Below are 20,303 nucleotides of genomic sequence, written 5' to 3'. Positions count from 1 at the left end.
CTCCGGTGATATTAATCCTGCTCTTACTGACGAAGAGCAAGAAGAGCCTGCAACCCCCTTGCGAGTGTTACCTCCGGCGCCACCTCCCGCACATGTGGGAGAGGATGCTGCCACCATTCAACAACTTGGCCAGTACCTCCGACTCCCAGAAATCCAAATAGAAAATATTCAACGCACGGCGACGGTGAGTACTAATTATCAGGAAATCAGCTTCTGCCAGCGAACTAACAGCCTACTTTCCAGCTTGTTGGGAAAGATCATTGGCTCGCTACGCTGATGTATCTCGAATGGATACGATACCGCCTCAAGCAGACCGGATCCATCGGCCCCACCGAGGTAGGACCAATACCTCAAGTTTCCAGGCGCTTTGCATTTCACCCAGATGTCCGAGTAAGTGTCTCTTTCCTCAATGATTTCGGGACACTTGCATTACTGAAACCAAATCATGACAGGATTTCATTCGCATCAAGATTCGAGAAAACCTCATTATGTCAGATCTCCAGGCCTACGGTCGAACGGTCACCGTGGCCAACCGCGCACTGATCCCGAGAACTCCGCTGGTGTTGGTCAAGGTAAGAGAGTTTCTATCTGACTACATACAAACGGAAATTGGTAATAACGGCCCTTACTCCAGGCCAGTATTGATGCAATGACCGCCGAATGGAAGGCACAGTACATGCCCCCTGGTTACCTTGTCCCGGAAAATGAAGCAATCACACGAGTCCGCAACCTAATCCGAGAGCTTCTGAAGTATGAAAAGAGCGCGCTGGCCAAGTTGGTGAGTCGAATTGAAACTGATCTTCCGCGAGAACTGGAGATTGATGACTCACAATTTAATCTTTAGATTTTGACTGGAGCAAGGCCAGGTCGTCGGGCAAATCCAGAGCCAATCCCCAGGATTGATGATCTCACAGTCAAGGTAAGTAAAATAATGAATGTAGTATTTCAAGTCACTGATGCATGTATCAACAGGTTTTACGCTCATTGTCACCGCAGCACGAACTGATGACTCGGGCCGACATACTTAACGGTCTCCAACCGAGCATGAGAATCCGGATGGCATACCTTCGCCTCCACATGTATGTTCAGCGCCAGGCCGATCGAACCACCACCCAGCCTCACTCACCTTGGGAGGCGATTGATCAACACATGGAAGCCTTGCAATCCAAGCCGGCCGACTACAAAGTAGCGTAAGTGACCAGCCTTTTTTTTATATCTTTGAATGAGGTCTGCTGACCCTTTAATAATCAGTTTTGCCCGTCTAGTGATCAGTTACGATGCCCACTTATTTGATGGTACAGCTACTGCGGCTGACATCTCCGGCGTGGCGGTCACGCTCCCGTCTGACGACGAGGTGCATGAGATGATGCTCAGCAGACGCCAAGCGCCGCCGACCGCCAATGAGGAAGATGTCGCTCCAGGTTCGATATTCTGAAGATTACTCCCTTAAAGTAGGAATGATAAGTTCTGTCGATCTCTCATATTTTTACTACTTGTATTCCCTGTCTGTTCCTCCTCCTCTTCCTCCATTTATCATATTTCCGCGATTCCTCTGTCCCCTTTTCTGTCATGATTTTCTCCTGTCTCCCCTCCCAAGAGTGTGCAATGTATGGCTACCCCGGCGGCGCCACTAGTCCCTATATCCGATCCGACGGTTAAAACCCGGTCTGAGCAACCTGACCTCCATGGGAGGATACGACGGAAGCAACCATCTGTTGTGGGTTGCACCAAGGGCCCACGTGGAGCCGATCTCCAGTCAGAAGACGGGGCATCCACGGCCCCTATAGTGTTGTTTGTAAGACGAGGGGACCTCGCCGCCTCCACGGAATGCCCGGGGCTTGTGTGGGATCCACGAGATGATCCCGTGGATACCACCCCGGATCATCTTAGTGGTGAGCACGTGGGCGTGTGGACTGACAGCCGCTGGTCCGCCCCCCGCGAGGGGCAGCCGTGGATTCCTCATCATTTCCGAGTCAGTCCCGCGTGGAGGTACTCCCCGGGTGTAGTGTATTTAAGGAGATGTAAGGTAAGGCTGGCTGCAAGCCAAGGTTTAATTTCAGCCCTGATGAAGGTCCTATGTAAAGCCATGACCTCACTTGACTAATCCCCCCCCCCCCCCCCCCCCCCCCGCCCCCTTCGGAGTGGTAAAGACTTGTCGCATTGCGCCGACCGGAGTGAGGCTGCGGGAGTCGAGACAGCGCCCCCTCTAGGGACTTGGTTAAGTAAGCATGAGCGGCTAAGGCTACTGCACACATTTTTGGAGGGTCTGATTGACTCCAATCAAAAACAGTACCGGTATGTAGAGCGCGTGAATAGCTCGAGTCACCCAGACAAGACTTTACGTGACTGGCAATCGTACGCCCATGTATGTACACTCTTATTATTTGTGAATTGTGAAGGAGAGTAACGGACGAATATTTCCCCTTTCCCTCAGTATTCTGCTCACGTCCGGAGTCTATATCTTTCTTTATCTGGTTGTATTCCCTCACAATCCTCATTTCGAGGACTGCTTCACCGAGTCATTCACACGCGTGCTGGCTATGGGGGATGGAACGACTGCGGAATGGATTCCGACACACCTGGATCAAAAAATGATGAATTATTATAAATAGGGAACATATTTCCAGCTTGATGCAACGCAATTGCCTCAGTTAGCTGTTTTAATTCCATATAATCTGCTTCAGGGGACTGTGGAATTGTTTACATTCATATAAATAATAAAGCTATCTTCATACCAGCATCCTTACCTTTTAATCTGAACAAAGATGGTGGTCTCACCAAAGAATTCCTTGCTGAACGTTGCTCTTCGCATGCTGGTAGCTAGCCCATTGGCCCTCTCGGCCCCTACTGGCACTTCTGCTACAGAACCACGTTCGTTCCTTTTACCGGTACTGTGTTTATCTGTTTGACTTAACTTTTCCCTCTCTCCTTTGTATGAAGTCTTGGCACTGGAAAGGATAGACCAGCCGAGCGATTTGCAACCTGTAGGTGCGAGCGATTTATATCCTCCAGGTGCGGGAGCTTTTGGTAAAAGGATAAAGGCGCGAAAGGGAGTAAACATCGAAAGCTACCAATGGCAGAAAGCTTTCCCCGATCCTCATTCCGATCACTACAACAATGGTAAATAAACCTCATAATCTGTTCTCTCTTCTACCTAGCTTATCAATACTTCATTCTCTGTGCGTATATGACGCTCAGATTGGGACAAGATGGAATCTCAACGCAGAGAGATTTCCAAAAAGATAAAAGAACTTACTAAACACTACGTGAATGTGAAAAATATGGGAACTATTCATGAAGTTGGCGAGTCTTCTGATGAAGTTGTAGCTCAACTTCATCAGACCATTTTAAAAGTGACGTGGATCCATGATTGGTTGTTGAATGAATATCGCAGGAACGTGTTGAAGTCCAGTAGTTCGCCGTTTGCTCTTACTCTCGCGACAGTCACGCACCAGCCGGGGAAAGAATGGGTCTGGGAGACCGAAGACCTATTCGATGGTATCTGGAAGGAGCTTAGCCAGGTCCAGCGGGAAACCCCCAATGAGACATCCGACCCTCATCTGTTGGCTTTCCACTCGACACTTTCGAAAATCGTGCCTCTCCTAGGCAACTTTATGACTGTACACAAATTGAAATCGCCCGAATTCATCGAAAATAACTTTGTTCTTACGCTCAGGCCAGAGGATCTGGTAAACTTGATCGACTCGTTTGCTCGGTCGAGGCATGAGATCCTAGATGATCTGAAGTTGTATCTGGCTTCAAAGGACGATCTCTTGCGGTCTTTTATGATCAAACCCGAAAAGCATGCCTCATCGATCATAGACCTAAATTTTATGATGTCCAGTGAGAGCTTAAAGCTCTTTCGCGAAGGAATAAAAGGTGTGTTCCAATTCTTGAACTTGAAGCCTGAGGAAAAAAACTGATGTTGTCTTTGTTCTGAATTTCTGGATCTCCTTTGATCCCTTACTTGCAATCAACCTTACGCAGTACTCAATAACGAGGATAAGCAGCTTGCTGTGTTGGCTTGCGAGCAAGGGATGTTAAGTCAAATGAAACATGCAAGTGACGCACTGCGCAAGTTGCGTGAAAGAAGCCGATTTGTGGGTAGTAATCATACCGCAAACAGAGCAAAACGACATGACTTAAGAGGATAGTGAACTATAGCATTCATTTTTTTTTGGAAAACTCTCGCTTGCATTTTTATGTTTTTTGATTCTCTTTTGATAATAGCACAAAATAACACAATCTCTAACTGCCATACAAACAAAAGCCCTAATTGGAAATTCTTTTCACCAGCAGTTATTCATTTTTTTCTTCAGATTGGTCCTTTTACCAACTATGATTTTAAACTGTTTAATTTGGAACCAAAATATTTGAACTATGGGCCTTGATAGTTTCTTCAATCCCCTTAATATCCAACTTTGTTACATTCACCATTTTGATGCAACTCATGTCCAAGTTTTGGCCAGCAAATTAATAATGTAGCCCCCTGAACCCCCCAAAGTACCATTGAAAACAAAAATAAAAACACCTATATACCTGTGATTGACCACCCATCTTATGTCCCAGCAACAAGTCAAATATGACTGGTAAAAAAACAGGTAACTGCACTGATCAAACACAAAACAGGGGGCCCAAGGGAGAGAGAGAGACAAAACCCACCCTGGGATTATATGAAATTATAAACATTTTCTGTAATCTTCTCACAGAATCTTGAACATGGCTGAGGGTCCACTCAACTATCAAGAACTTTGTTCTGTGGCAAAGTAGATACTAAAACACAAAAATAATCATGTTGGCTTTGATAGTTTACAAATAAAAAAAGTTAAAGCAGGGACTCAAATTTGTGAGGATAGACACCTAGCTTGTTTGGGGAATGACAACTGTGTTTAATATTTCCCCACATCTGGGAACCAAAAATAGATATACAAAACATCTTGAAGATTCCAATCCAACCTATTAGGGGGGTTCACAATTGAAACTTGCTCAACTTCAGGGCACTTTTTAAGGTGTTTCTGAACAATTTTTTTCAGCATTGATAAATTGGACTGATTGATCAGAAGCACCTCAATGGAGTTTTGTCCCTTTTTTCCTTTGGCTATTAGCCAAAGAAAATACGGACCTACTTTGCGCAGCAGCGAAAAACTCTTTGCGCACAGAATGGACCATCCCCCGACGTCAAGCCCGCTGTGCGCGCAAGCCAAAAAATACTTTGCGCACAGCGACTTCCCCCGAAAGAAGGAGGGAGTTTTTCTGGATTTTTTTTTTGATGGATCAAAAGAGGGGGTCTTGCTTGCCCCCTCCAAAAAATCTTGGATTTTTTGGAGGTGTCCTCCATCATGTAAAATTTTTTATAATATTAATCCAAAAAATAAGCTCCCCCTGCCCCGATAACCCACCCCGGGGAATTTTGACCTGCCAAAACTCAAGCGGTCGGGTATGCAGCCCCTCGAAAAGAAAGTTCGAGGGGCAGCAGCTCCGGCTAACTCCGAGCCGCCGTGCCGTGCCGATGGCCGGCACAGGCCATCGAGCGGAGTTACACGCTCCCCGATGACCGGCCAGCACAGACTACCGGTCATTGAGGGGATCATGTACTCCTCTCGATGGCCACTCTGTTTCGGTCATCGACAGGAGTACAAACTTCCCTCGATGACGTTCCGGTCACGAGGGGAGTGTTCACTCCTCTCGACAACCGGAGCAACTGGGCCGTCAAGGGGAGTACGTACATACATACTCCTCCCTCGATGACCGGAACATTCCGGTCATCGAGAGGAATAAATCCTTCCCTCGATGACCGAGTCCGTTCCGGTCATCGAGGGGGGTGCTCACTCCTCTCGATGACCGGGTCCGTGCCGGTCATCGAGAGGAGTACATACTTCCCTCGATGACCGGGTCCGTTCCGGTCATCGAGGGAAGTGTTCACTCCTCTCGATGACCGGAGCAATCGGGTCATCGAGGGGAGTATGTAATCCTCTCGATGACCAGGCCCGTTCCGGTCATCGAGGGGAATGTTCACTCCTCTCGACGACCGGAGCAATCGGGTCATCGAGGGTGTACTCCTCTCGATGACCGGAACGTTCCGGGCATTCTCGGAGGAGTACGTACTCCTCTTGGTGACCTGGTTGCTCCGGTTGTCGAGAGGAGTGAACACTCCCCTCGATGACCGGAACGGGCCCGGTCATCGAGGGGGTGTTCACTCCTCTTGATCGAGGTGAACCGGAACGGACCCGGTACCGGAACGGACCCGGTCACCGAGGGAAGTATGTACTCCTCTCGATGACCGGGTCCGTTCCGGTCATCGAGGGGGTGTTCACTCCTGTCGATGACCGGGTCCGTGCCGGTCATCGAGAGGAGTACATACTTCCCTCGATGACCGGGTCCGAGTGAACACCCCCTCGATGACCGGCAATTTGTGCCACATGCACACAGGTGCTGGCCGGTCATCGGGGGAGTGTGTAACTCCGCTCGATGGCCTGTGCCGGCCATCGGCACGGCGGCTGGGGGATAGCCGGGCCCGGAGCTGCTGCCCCTCGAACTTTCTTTTCGAGGGGCTGCCCGGCTGGGTACCCGACCGCTGAGGTCCTAGCGGTGAAAAGTCCCCGGGGTGGGCTATCGGGGTAGCGGGTGCCTTTTTTTGGATTAATATTATGATTTTTTTTTTACATGACAAGGACACCTCCAAAAAATCTAATATTTTTTGGAGAGGGCAGTTAAGCTCTTTTGATCCATCGAAAAAAATTTGGGAAAAATCCCCTCCTTCTTTCAGGGGAAGTCACTGTGCGCGAAGTATTTCTCCGCTTGCGCGCACAGCGGGATCGACGTCGGGGGATGGTCGATTCTGTGCGCAAAGAGTTTTTCGCTGCTGCGCAAAGTAGGTCCAAGAAAATAATGCATTTTTCTTCGGCTAAAAGCCGAAGGACAGCGGAGCTGGCGCGCTGGCTGGCGCTGGATGAGCTGGCATACATTGCATTGGTGTATCTGATACATACCAATACAATGTATTGCTGCATCTGATACAACTACATACCAATACATACCAATACAGTGTACTGTATCCAATACAAACCAATACGTATCCAATACAGTGTACTATACACCTTGCCAAGTTTTTTGAAAAAAACTGCCCTAACCCCTAAAACCCGACCCCAAAAACCCGCCCCTAACCCCCAAATGGGGCATGGGGGCAGTGGGAATTGAACCGGCAACCTTGCTGTAAGGAGGTTTGCAGCTGTGAACCACTAGGCTAACAACCATTGGTCGCGCTGCCCAGGTTTTGGGGCTAGTTTCCTATGAACTCAGCTCCACCAGCCCAGCCAGCTCCAGTGCTCTTTTGGCTTTTAGCCAAAGAAAAATGCACATTTTTCTTTGGCTAAGAGCCAAAGAATTATAGTACCACAGGTGCCTCAATGTGGACAGATTTGCAAAATTGATTTTTTTTTATTCATAAGCAGTGTAAAATTCAATCTGACCCCTGCAATATTGCAACTGCCTCCGCAGTTTCATCCACTCCACAAACATCCTCAACAGAGGGCCAAGGGCCCATGCTGGGGAAAGCTAGGAAATGTGACAAGGGTGTGTGTGTTTTACTGTCCCCGCAATGTGAGTCCAATGGAACTACTCCACAATTATTTTCCAAAGCAGCTGGCAAGCCTTTTTCCTTCCTAGAACAGTGCACCGCCAAGATTAGCGCCACTAAGACAAATCATTAAGACAGAGCAGGTTGTTGCGCTTCTTTGACACTAAACCCACTATGTCCCAGTGTGGCGCACAATAGCCCACTGCAGCACAAAACAGCCCACATAGCCCAACAGAAACCTGCCAACAGGCTGCTGACACTATGGTTTTGGTGATAAAAAAAACTATGCTATTTTAACACATTTTTGAACAAAGAATAGCATAAGTTACCCAGAATTTCACCTACCTTGAATTGATATCCAATTGGATGTAATTAACCAATGTTGAATTGGTTGCAATCAACCAATTTATCACAATTACCAAGTTAACTGGGATAAGTTATAACCTCATACCAGCCAATCATACTGGCAGTGGTGGGGCACTACACTAAAGTACGGGTATATAGGGAACTAAAAGTTGGTGTTAGGCATGGCAATTTGGCAGGTAGGCCAGCTGGGTTAAAGCTGGGTTTGGTTTGGCTTTTTGGGGAAATTTGTGAAGCTGGACTAACCCAACAGACCTGCGACTGAAGCCAGGCGGGTTTGGGTAGCCCACCGGGCCAGGCCCCAGTCTGCCCTGGCATCCCTCCATTCAGGGGTCAGCCATGAAAGGCTGAGATTTTGACCCTATAGCATCCTCTGGCATCCACAATTTGAATTCAATTTCTTTCAGGGCCTGCGCCTGTGGACAGGCCACATTCCAATGCCGGGGATATTGGAATTGATATTAATCCTCAAATATTCTAGTTTATTGGTTTTTTGGCTGCGACATGCGGGCTGCCCGCGGGCTAATTATCTTCAGGGGTCCTACATGGGTTCGGGGCGGGCAGCAATTTGAGGAAAATTGACCCGGCCCAACCCGCCCAATTGACATTCCTAGTTGGTGTAGTGGTTCCAAAAACACCATTCCAATTGGCAATAACAATTATTTTGGCCTCTCTTGCTGGCACTGTTAGCTGTGCTAGCACCAATAGTGGCCCTCTTTTCAAGATCCATTTTGAGAGGAATCTTGTTTTGATCATTTCAGTCTGCAGGAAATAGTATAAAACCCCAAAATTTTAAAATACTCCATTTGTGGCTCTCAAATTGCTCAGTAATCCAAGACCGTGGTTGGATACTCACAGGTAAAAAAATTGAGCCTTGAGAAGGTGAATGGATGAATTCCTGTGGCCTAAATATCTAGATCTAGAAGGCAAGATTAAACCTTACTGGATGGTGAAAATTGACCAAGATTGAGTTCTCATCAGAAAACAGGGTTTGGTGCCTCCTGTTTAAGGGTCACCAAGTGATACCCATTTGGTGGTACCCAGCACCCGCGGCAGTACGGTGGGTGCCCGCCTGCAGGTGCCCGGTGCAGGTGCGGGTGTTGGAATTTGGCAAAATAAAACAGTTAACCAACACTGGGTCGCTACGCTAACCATAGCGGTTAGCGTAGCGTAGGGCAGCGCGAATGCGCTATTTTTTAGCGTAGTGTTAGCGCAATTGCACGCATATGCGCTAACGCTGCGCGCACGCGGTGCGCAGCTATTTTAGCTGATAGCGTAGCGTTAGCGCAGATGCGCGCAATTGCGCTAACGCTACGCATGCAGGGCGCAAAAGAGCGCGCGCTACGCTGCGCTACAGCGCCTTTAGCGGGAAAAAAGGGCTTTTTTTCCGCTAAAAGCGGTGTAGCGCAGCGCAGCGTAGCGTAGCGACTGTAGCGGCGCGCTAACGCTAACAAAGAATTGGCGCGCTGTTAGCGCCGCTGAAAATTAGCGCAGCGTAGCAGCGCTAACAGCGCGCTAACTCTATGCAAAATAGATGGGCGCTTTTTGCCGCTACGCTAACGCATAGCGCTGAAATAGCGTAGCGACCCAGTGTTGAGTTAACCGTGGTCAACACCCACCACTATGTGGATGAAGGTGCCGCAGCACCCCTCTTGATGGTTGGTGCTGGTCATCAAGAGGGTTACACAACCCCCTTGATGACTGGGACACACCGGTCATTGAGAAAGCAAACCTCCCTCTTGATGACCGGAACACACCGGTCATTGAGAAGGCACACAGCCCTCTCAATGCCCGACATACACTGGTCATTGAGAAGGCACAGAGCCCATGACCAACCCACACTGGTCATTGAGAGGGTACACAACCCTCAAGAGGTGTATGTGCAGTGGGTCATCTAATGTTTTTGGCATCACATTTTTCAATGCAGAAGCTCAGGCCACATACTTCAAATCATTAAATTGTCTTCAGGGGTGGAGAATAAGTTCCCAAGAATGATTTCTGAAATAAAACAAGTAAAAATAAAAAAATGAAAAATGTGGAAAATTTCTAATTTCTTGCCAATTTCTCAGAATTTTCATTACTGTTCAAACCAAGGAGGTAAAATTGGAGAGCACAGTATGGCATGCAACAGGAATGATAGAAACTGAAAATTTTTGAAACCATTGACAATGATTTTTATTGGATCAAATAAATTGAGTCCAATTGGTGGTGATTTGGGCTACAGTCCCTGAGTTCAATTAATTGAACTTGGTGGATAACCCATCCACCCAGAAAATAATTGGCAATGGTTTCAAAAATTGTTCATTTTTTATGCCATACTGTGCTCTCCAATTTTCCCTCCTTGGTTTGAACAGTAATGAAAATTCTGAGAAATTGGCAAGAAATTAGAAATTTTCCACATTTTTCATTTTTTCATTTTAACTTGTTTTATTTTATAATCATTCTTGGGAACTTCTTTTCCACCCCTGAAGACTATTTCATGATTTGAAGTATGTGGCCTGAGCTTCTGCATTGAAAAATGTGATGCCAAAAACATTAGATGACCCACTGTACATAAATACATATTTTCTTCCCTGCAAGTACCCACGGTACCCTTACCCGCAAGAAACACCCGTGGTTGCCAGGTGCGGGGTGTCTGCTTTGGGCAAAAAAACAGGTGTTAGCCGCACCCGCCGCGGGTACCCGGGTTCACTTGGTGATCCTTACTCCTGTTAAATCTAGCCATTTAGGCAACAGGAAGCTATCCAGTACATTTGTGCAAGGCATCCTAGTGTACAAGAAATCCCACTGGGGGACCCTGGTCTGTAATTTTGGGGTAGGTTTTTTTTTTTCCCAGCCAATTCTTTTGGCCAAAATAAGTTGGAAAAGGGGTTGGGATGGGTTGGGATGGGTTGGGATCATGGTGTACTTATTTAGTACACTTCATGTTTGCAGTGAGAGCCCCAAATTGCCCAGCTGAGTCACCTCAGGGCCATTGGAGGTGCTGTGATGTTGCTTGGAGGGGGCTCCAATGTTGATTGTAGGTGTTCCAATGTTGATTGGAGGTGCAATAGCTATGGACTTATGGTGTAATACACCCATACATATGGGTTTAGCATATGTAAGCTGATATGTATGCCTTTACAGTATGTAGTTAGGCCAATGCCAGTAATTTCAGAAAAAAAAGGTTCCTTTTTTTGGCTTGTCAGAAACCTTAAGCTCAAAAATGACATCTACATGACATACTACTCAAATGTTGTGCCGTGCATTTGGCCCACGTCTCAAATGTCTTTTTGAGGGTGAGGCTGTATGGTAGGATGCCTTGCACAACTGTAGTAAACTTGGTCTCACTTTGGCAAAGTCACCAGAGACTTTATTGATATTGAAATCAACCCTTGATTTATATGTAATAAATTATCCACACATGTAATGTTGAAGATGCAGGGAACATAATTCAGATCCAAGGAATTTTATAAATGATTGAAGGAATGATGTAGAGGATTAAATCAAAAAATAGCTGAACCTGATGACAGAGGTATGTGGCAAATTCCATGATGAATAGAAAAGAAAATCAAGAAAGATATACATTTTTGGTTTGACAACTAACTTTTCCAGTGGTGCATGTGTCAGAGATGTGAATGGTTTTTAGAGCTGAGAAAAATGTAATGATAGTTTTTGAGAAAGGTCATGACGCGACAAATGTCGGGATTGGTTTGATTGATTACTTTGGAAGCTCTTCTGTGCGGATTGGAGCCGAATGCTCTGCTGCCAATTTAGCAGTCACTTCTATACCCGTAGGAACCGTGTCATCGTCTGTTTCGAAATTTCTCCATGCCTTTCTTGCACGGAGTAGTGCTTGAAACGCAGGATTTTGACTACCAATGCCCGGGGGTTTGTGTAGCGAGTGGTAGTATAAAGTTGACAGTGCAAAAAGCAAGTCTATTGATTCATACTTGTGGCTTTGCTTGGGATCAAGAACACCCGCTGACCATTTGATGATATCGCTGATTGCTTCAGTGCGTGCAGCTTCGCTGACTGGCAATGTAGCAGGCGCCGGCTGGGTAACTGGCACATCTGGATGTTCAGCCTCGGCAACTCGCACTTCTGCAGCCTTTCCGACTGGCGATTCGGGACGTTCAGCCTTGTCGACTGGCGATTCGGGACGTGTGGCTTCGATGACCGGCGATTGGCCAGGTGCAGCCTCGGTGACCGGCGATTGGCCCGGTGCAGCCTCGCCGACTGTCAATTTTTGATAGGCGGCGCGAACCTGATCGTTTTTCTGTTTTCTGAACATTTCGACCCACGACTCCCAATCCACTGTAATAAGGAGTAGGGATTTTGTCACCAAATAAAAATACCGTCAGTTCGGCTCACCCCATGAAAATCAGTTGGGCACAGTATGTCCAGACTTACGACTCTTAAAATGTTCCTCGATATCCGGGCCTAATTTGAAAACATCAATTTTTCAGGAAGAGAATTGTTAGACCCGTGCACCTTAATCGTGTGACAAGATTGAGCGAGCTTACCTTCCTCTTCCGCTTTAAGCAATCGTGCAACGTAATCGTCCCCCTTAATAGTCATCACATAGTGAGCGGCCTGAAAGTAAGGCATCAACTTTGGGAGTTTTGTTGGATCTTTTCTGTCCATAGTTGCTAGGACTGTCTCTATCGCAGCGACTGCATCTCCATGGTACTTTGGATTTCGGCTGAGCACGACTAGTGATTTGACGAGCAACATTTGCCTCTCCTTTTCCGTATTTTCGACGCGCGTGAGTTCTCCGTTCAGAAATTCCAGTTCGGTTCTTGCATCAATGATGTAATTTTCGTAATTGAACGGCTTTTTCACGTCTTCGAGGGCTGGACTGATGTGAGAATAGATCTTGCTGTTGTGCGTTAGGGTTTGACCTAGGAATTCTCTGTCAGCGACTAAGAAATGTTGAGTGGGAGTGGGCAATTAAACACCGACAAAAAAGCATTCATGTCAGTATTTCTTTGGTGGATTTGTGAGGTGATGAGTTCTGTGCGTGGGCTTGTGAGTTGATTGAGAGAGCGGAGCAATTGATTGACGAACGTTTTTGAAGAGCACTGATCATGAGCACAATATCCTTGTCCATTTCCCCCCAATCTTCTTGGTGATGAATCCAGAAAGCCCAATGTGGTATAGAAGCTACTCCGATAGTGTCAGTCTGCGGTTCCGACGTTGGAAGATGGGAAATCACGTACCAGTTTTGCCCTTTGCCCTGGGTACCTCTATGCTGCCTTTCCACAACCATGCGAAGACCTTTTTCAGGAAGTTTGGGAAGGCAAAGTATTTCTGCCGGTGTTTTTAATTACAGTGCCCAGAAAATGTGAAGGAATGAGCATCATCAGTCAAACATGATTGAGACGGGAGGGAACATACATTAATTTTCTTGAAAAAATTATCCTTAGAAGGGTGCAGTGCGTCTTCACCGCGAATGAAGATTTCATCTTCCGGAAGACGTTCGACAGAAAGAGGCTTTGTACCTTCTTTGGGTAAGAGGGGTTCTTTCATGTCATGGACTTCGGACAATTTTTCTGGAGTCGTTGTTTTTGGGATTTCCCGGAGCTCGGAGGTTTTTGCAATGTCCTCAACAGCGTGCGTGTAAGATCGTCCCGGGAGTACCGATACCAGCAGGAAGCACGACAAGGCAGTGATATAAAGGGTGGGTTGCTTCATGCTGCGTTCCTTAATCTGCAGGGATTTCTGAGTTACTAATCGAATGTGATGGACTCTGAACCAGCTGAAAACTGTTTGGTTTTGCCGGTGCTTTGATGGAGACGAGTGGGCTAGCTAAGCGTGAGAGGGAAGTGTGGCTCGAAGTTGCAGTGGCAGTGATACGGAGGAGGGGACACAAAACGGCTCACGGCAAAGCGCAAGTGCAACACGCATTCACCACTATGAAACACCTGTGAGGCCAAGAAAGAATGAGTGGGATGGACAAACGAATGAAGCAGTATCAGGTGGGGCCAACGGCTGCCAAGGTGAGAGGTGGACTCTTTGCCCCCGTCGAATCAGTCTTTAAAACAAGAACTGTTTCAAATGTGGGCAGATTCTCCAACAAGACCTTGAAAAGAGGGAGCAAGTATGTATGACCCCCCCGCCCCACTGGGAGTTGGGACGCTGGACCTTGGAACAGTAGAGAGGAATGGCACGGATTGAGTCGGTAAAGAACTTCCTGAAACACCCTCCCGCATAACATGCTCGAAAAACTTCTCAAGATTTCAAACTAGAGACGAAACGATTTCATCTTATGTACGGATGTATGGTTCTGTCCCACCCTTCGGACGCGAGTAGTCAACATGTTGAAGAAGAAAATTTCAGGGCAAGTTCTTGAAACAAGATAAGCTCATATATTTCCACAGCCTGCGCGGGAGAAATCTGAAGCCTTTGCACACATTTCAGCACATGCCCCCTCGCCTGCCGGGGGGCGCGGTGCGGGGCGCCTCACACAAAGTGCATCCTCCCGTCTGTGAGACGAAGACCCTGCATCGGATCTTTGACTGGAAAGCTTTGTTGAGAGCGATGAAGTACACACATCAGTGATGTGGGATTGGGCCGGGTCGGACCGGTGATGCTCGTGCCGATGTCGGGACTTGGAAGCCGACTCGCCGAACGGAGGGATTAGCTCGCGGCCCCCGGGGGATCGAGGTCGCTGACCCTCGGGGGAATCCATCTCAGCAACGGAAGTGCCGGCCCTTGACCCGGACGACGGGAATTGGAGATGGCGCCGAAATCGAATAAGCCAGCGAAGGCGAATGGGAACAACGACTCCGGTACGACTTTTCCTGGCAAGCTTCAATCCACCTGATGGTGTCCAGAGCCCTTGTTTGACTATCTTGACCGCTTACTTTTACCGTACACCAAGAGTCAAGCGGGGCCGCCGGAAAACTCAAGCCAGCCAATAGCCTGAAGGTACAAAAAACCCCTGCATGAATACACCCAAGGATTGTATGAGCAGCTGACGATTTGGGCGTTTTTTGCCGCGCATTATTGACAGGTCCGACATATTCTTTGTTCGAAGCAATCTGGTGCGATTGAGGCGATCGCTCGCCTGAAGTCCGGAGTCTCGTTTGATAAAGTGGCATCTGAACTGAGCGAGGACAAGGCCCGGAATGGGGGGAGTTTGGGCTGGATGATACGGTGTGTCTCGGCCCTATATCAACGGAGTTATAAATATACAGTCGACGATCCTGATTATCCGGATGGTCTGGTATGTAGAGGATCGATGGTCGGGCCGTTCCAAGAAGCAGCCTTCCAGCTCCAACCTTCGAGCGTGGGCGCCCCTATTTATACCGATCCACCCATCAAAACAAATTTCGGGTGTGCATCCAAGTTTCCTTCCTCTGATGTTGAGAGTTTTTGCACGCGCTGATGCTAGCTCGACATGGGTCTCGCCAGCTACCACGTCATAATGGCAAGTTCTTCGCATCGTCTCACCGCTTTATTTCGCTTCCTTAGCATTAACTAAGATTTGGACTCCACAGGTTGAAGAGCGAAAATAATACCAATCATACCTGAACACACGAAACAAACTCTCCGAAGAGCTGCAGTTGCGGACTCGCTCCGTGGAGGGCTGTTTGAGAGCACCTCTGGGACGATGGCCGAGTGTCCGCTGCACGTTTGCCACCAAGGCTGTCCCCCCATAAGAAGGCATAGAGAAAAGGTTGAATTCCCTGATCAGCAGGAACTTCGCCCAAGAAACTAGATCCGCCACAGGGACCACAAAATTGAGCAAATATTACCTCAGTGAAATGTACAATGGGCCACGGTCAAGTCCTATGAGAAGTTGATTGATATACCGGCTTTTTGCGTTATCCCGCATGGCGAAAGTTGTTATGCTAGTTTGGTTTTGACATTCAAGATACAAAGTCACATGGGACTCGGGAGTCTGGGTCCTGGGAAGCTATACCTCACCCGCGAAAGGCTGATGTAGGGTGCACAGAGCTTGACTCCCGCTCTCCAAGTAGCGCTAGATGGGGCAACACACTAATGCAAGCATGGCTGCTTCATCGACATCATTCATACATGAATCTCAATTCCTTCTGGATCCAAAAATCCGCGCATTGGGCACAGCCTCAAGGCCTACCCATCATCATATATTTATGTGTAATTAAAGTGGGGGAGTTTTACACATTTTCTTCTGGGGTTGTGTAGGACCCTGGAAACCCCCGATAAATGAGTGGCATGAAAATGTATGAATTTTTGCATTTTTTTGCAAAATGGTATGCATGAAAATGGTACAGCCATTCTTGAAAAGCTTGCGGTTGGGTAGGCCCAAATTTTGGACTGCTATTTTCAGCCCCAAAGCCTGTATATGTTAAAGTTCATGCACTTTTGAATATGCATATGCAGCAAGACTTCCAATTCTCACTCGTATAGTGAAGATCCTCAAATTAGACCTAAACCTAACCCAAAGCTCACCGACACCAAAGCAATATCAGAACCGCCCAAGCGTGCTAGTCTTTTTCCTCACGCGTTACAATTATTATTCCAATTTGTGAGGAAAGAGACTAGTAAGCAAACCCCAGTTTTTCACATCATCAAGCATCAAGAAACAAATCAAGCCGACAAACAACTGACAGAAAACATGTGCTATCCTTCTTATCATCCTATCCCCACTTCCTTTTCTCCTTATAGACCGAGTCTCCGCCACGCGTCCCTCCCATTCCATCATCATCAAAACAATCCCGCTCATCAAACCTCACTGCGTTCATCGCAGGTATGCAATCACTAAATGTTTTCTTTTCTCATTTATCATCATTCAACTAAAAACTGTTTTTCCTTTTCCTTATCGCATCATTGTTTTCTTTTCAGGTGTGTGTGTGCTTAAGAAGTCGTTGTCGTTTTAGCCCGAGTTGTTCATCCAGATTTTTAAACTTTACCAAAAGGTTAGCTAAAATAATCAATATCACGTGTTACAATTATTATTCCAATTCGTGAGGAAAGAGACTAACCGAGTCTCCGCCACGCGTCCCTCCCATTCCATCATCATCAAAACAATCCCGCTCATCAAACCTCACTGCGTTCATTGCAGGTGTGTGTGTGCTTAAGAAGTCGTCGTCGTTGTTGCCCGAGTTGTTCATCCAGATTTTTAAACTTTACCAAAAGGTGTGTGTGTGCTTAAGAAGTCGTCGTCATTGTCGCCCGAGTTGTTCATCCAGATTTTTAAACTTTACCAAAAGGTTATACCACTCTGTTCGAATTATGTTGAAAATTACAGTATAGCCCCTGTATGACAGGCTGCATACAGTAATGTGATTGTAAGAAAATCACTACTTTCTTTGTTTTTAACTTTGGGGCCTTGAGGGTTGCACCATTGGAATCCTGGACCAATTTGACACTGATCGGACCCTTCGCCGCATCCCCCCCCCCTGCCCTGTGGCCAGCGCGGCACCCTCATTGAGCCAAACAGCCGCCCAAAGGGATTTTGACTGCCTGTACAGTGAAGCTGTACAGGCCTGTGGCTGAAATTAAAAAAAAATCTTTTTTTGGCCTCAAGCCCGCAAGCTTTTTGAGAATGGCTGTGTGAATTGGCTTTGAAACCCAAAAGGGTACGCATGAAATACCAAATAAATGTATGAATTTCCAATGAAATTCAGGTAAGTTGGCTGAAACCCGCAAATCCCCGCTTAAAATCGGGGTTTTTGGGACCCCCGGTCGGATTTAAGCTCAAGTGTACGCATGAAAATGTATGAATCAGCCAAAAAAAACCCATACCCCAGTGCCCCCCGATGTATGAATTTTGGCAAAATCCAGGAATCTACATGCCGCCCATTTATAGGGGGTTTCCAGGGTCCTGGGTGTGTTTTACACAGTGGGACAGATTGGGAAAAGCCGATGCATCCAGATGGCGTCCCAGCACTCCATGCGCCACGGTGGTGTGACAGGGGCCCAGGGGCCAGAGCCATACAGGCGCCACTCGGTCATGCAACGGGATGCCACCAGGACTGTGGGCATAGGTGGCGCCCCTTGGGCGCAACTGAGATGCCACCAACCTGGGCGCCAGATGGCCGCCCCAGTTACAGATGCCACTGACCTGGGCGCCAGATGGCTGCCCCAGCTATGTAGATGCCTGTGTGACACACCTCATTGCTGGCTGTCACGGGGGCGTCCATGCCGGTCGCCTGGCTGACGCAGGGGTCCTGATGGCGCCACTGGTTATGGGGGCCCCCCACTGCGTCCTGGGGTCGCCGGAGTGGCTAGGAAGCCCAATGGGCGCCCCGTCCAGGTGCAGGCAATCAAAGGGCCCATGAGCCGTGTTTCAGCCGGCTTGGATTTGGTCGGCTTGCGTCATGGATGAGTGTGGGCAGTGTCTGTGTTCCTTGCCCTGGCTCCCCCTCAGATGCCTCAGACAATAAGATGTAACACAACAGAGCCCCTTGCTTTTGCCTCAAAGGCTGACGAAACCGGGAGACCTGTTTCATGAAGTGAACCTGAGCCAACCCCGCTCAAGGACGCTTCCCTGTAAACCACTTGAGCCAAAAATCAGTCATCACACAGTCCACACACCCCCAAGGCCACACAAATATCCGATGTTCCCTCAACAAGCCCTTGAAAGAGATCAAGGAACACGCCGCTGCCATGGATCCAATTGTACAGCAAGGTACACATGCTAACATCCCATGGTTGTGACTGACACTGGCTCATAATTCTTCACTGTCAGACTACACCTATGAGGACGACATGACCTACTGCAACATATATCCCCAGGCCAGAGGGACAAAGAGCTGGCGCAAACATGTGAGAACCGCCGCACACCTGGGTTAATGAGTCCAACCGGGTTAGTACTACTCTCAAGGTTGACAACACGACCAGATTGCGGTCGTGCTTGGTCATCTGGGCTTGGGAAAGGGAGGGGTGGGAGGTAAGGGACGGGTGGGATGTGTCAGTGGCTCAGCTCTCATGGAGATGAGCCCAGGGATTCAGGACCACTGACCTCATTGAAATTGATGGCTAGGTTGTCTGGGGCTATTTTGACTCCTCCAAGATTGGCTAGGAATCTCTTGTTGGGTGGCAATATAATTGGGTTGAGGGGGAGGGGAACTTCTTGGGGGGGAGGCCTTAATAGCACGGTCCGGTGGGTTCCCACCTGGTGGTAACCCATTTCTTCCATTAAGGCCTCCCCCCCAAGAAGTTCCCCTCCCCCTTGACCCAATCATATTGCCACCCAACAAGAGATTCCTGGGCGGCCTTGGAGGAGTCAAGATAGTCCCAGACAACCTAGCCACCGATTTCAATGAGGTCAGTGGTCCTGAATCCCTGGGCTCATCTCCATGAGAGCTGAGCCACTGACACATCCCACCCCTCCCTTTCCCGAGCCCAGATGACCAAGCATGACCGCAATCTGGTCGTGCTGTCAACCTTGAGAGCAGTAACTAACCCAGTTGGACTCATTAACCCGAGCCCCCACCCCCATAACTAGTCCCCAGGCTCCCGCTGCGGCGGAACTGACCCTGGCGGAACAGATCCATCCGGAGGTTCCTTTTCCTCCCGGCAGACAAGGTAGGTCCCCTCGTAGTCTAATCAGTAGCACTGCCAACGACCATCATCCTGATGCCCCCCTCTCCCGGCTTAGGAGCTCATGCAGGTAGCAGTCCGCGAGGCCATGATGGTCCAAAATCTGGATGCCTACGCAAATGAGGATCGCGAGCGCTCCCTCTTCCTGATGGTCATGGCAAGCATTGGTACCACCCCAGAAGCGTCCGTGCGCAATGCTAACAATCTTCCATGCCAGCCCGCAGTCAAATCTGCAGGCCCAACCTGAGGCGTACCTGCAAACCCACTTCCCCCCCGGGTTCCACGACCGTAACCGCCAAGCATTGGGCTCCACTGACTCCAAGCTCCATAAACAGCTGGAAAATGTCCGATACCAGGTTCGGAACCTTGTCTGCACAGGTATCCTCCTCATGGGCTCCTCCCTGGTCCTGCCCTAAATCCCCCCCCTGCATAAGTACTGCCAAGATATGTGGCACTTACTCATGGGCAACCCTTGGCTAACCAACGGAGCAATTGATGCAATGTTGGGAAAAGATCGTCACTTCATGCTCAAGGCCCGCTGGGCCTACATCCAACTTGCCACGCTTGAGAATCACTTTGATCCCAACGCCAAGACCGTGTCTCACTGGGACACAATAGATCACCAGGTCCAAGCAAACAGGACCCTTGACAAGAATCACATCAACACATGAGTTTGGATGGCTCTTGAGATCAACTGTGGATTTGACCAAAGTTCTGCATTGCAGGTGACACCCAGGCAAGGGTGAAACACTGCGCTATGCGCTATTTTTCTCTATCTCCAAAAATGAAAACCAAGATGAAAGAATTTCATGAATATTTTTTGATATTATTGCTCCTCCCACACTCA

General features: G+C 48.2%; 4 protein-coding genes across 4 annotated transcripts; 3 read left to right on the top strand and 1 right to left on the bottom strand.

Moving 5' to 3' along the window:
• Positions 1-2,765: 2,765 nt before the first annotated feature.
• On the top strand, positions 2,766-3,923 carry PtA15_9A638 (uncharacterized protein; the record flags this gene model as incomplete). The annotated part of the gene is made up of 3 exons (XM_053172868.1): positions 2,766-2,871; positions 2,941-3,120; positions 3,199-3,923. The coding sequence occupies 3 exons, from the start codon at positions 2,766-2,768 to the stop codon at positions 3,921-3,923; spliced, it is 1,011 nt and encodes a 336-aa protein (XP_053024066.1).
• A 7,716-nt stretch (positions 3,924-11,639) lies between these two features.
• On the bottom strand, positions 11,640-13,615 carry PtA15_9A637 (uncharacterized protein; the record flags this gene model as incomplete). Its single annotated transcript, XM_053172867.1, has 4 exons — positions 11,640-12,235; positions 12,332-12,361; positions 12,445-12,822; positions 13,369-13,615. The coding sequence occupies 4 exons, from the start codon at positions 13,613-13,615 to the stop codon at positions 11,640-11,642; spliced, it is 1,251 nt and encodes a 416-aa protein (XP_053024065.1).
• Positions 13,616-14,660: 1,045 nt separating this feature from the next.
• PtA15_9A636 (uncharacterized protein) lies at positions 14,661-15,407 on the top strand (the record flags this gene model as incomplete). The annotated part of the gene is made up of 5 exons (XM_053172866.1): positions 14,661-14,712; positions 14,805-14,851; positions 14,937-15,079; positions 15,158-15,259; positions 15,338-15,407. 5 exons carry the CDS (start codon positions 14,661-14,663, stop codon positions 15,405-15,407), a joined length of 414 nt encoding a protein of 137 aa, XP_053024064.1.
• Positions 15,408-19,262: 3,855 nt separating this feature from the next.
• PtA15_9A635 (uncharacterized protein) lies at positions 19,263-19,872 on the top strand (the record flags this gene model as incomplete). Its single annotated transcript, XM_053172865.1, has 4 exons — positions 19,263-19,294; positions 19,362-19,416; positions 19,515-19,639; positions 19,674-19,872. The coding sequence occupies 4 exons, from the start codon at positions 19,263-19,265 to the stop codon at positions 19,870-19,872; spliced, it is 411 nt and encodes a 136-aa protein (XP_053024063.1).
• Positions 19,873-20,303: the final 431 nt, after the last annotated feature.

The sequence above is a fragment of the Puccinia triticina genome, chromosome 9A, assembly GCF_026914185.1.
Source record: "Puccinia triticina chromosome 9A, complete sequence".
Lineage (NCBI taxonomy): Eukaryota > Fungi > Basidiomycota > Pucciniomycetes > Pucciniales > Pucciniaceae > Puccinia > Puccinia triticina.
This window is presented reverse-complemented; position numbering and strand designations above follow the sequence as displayed.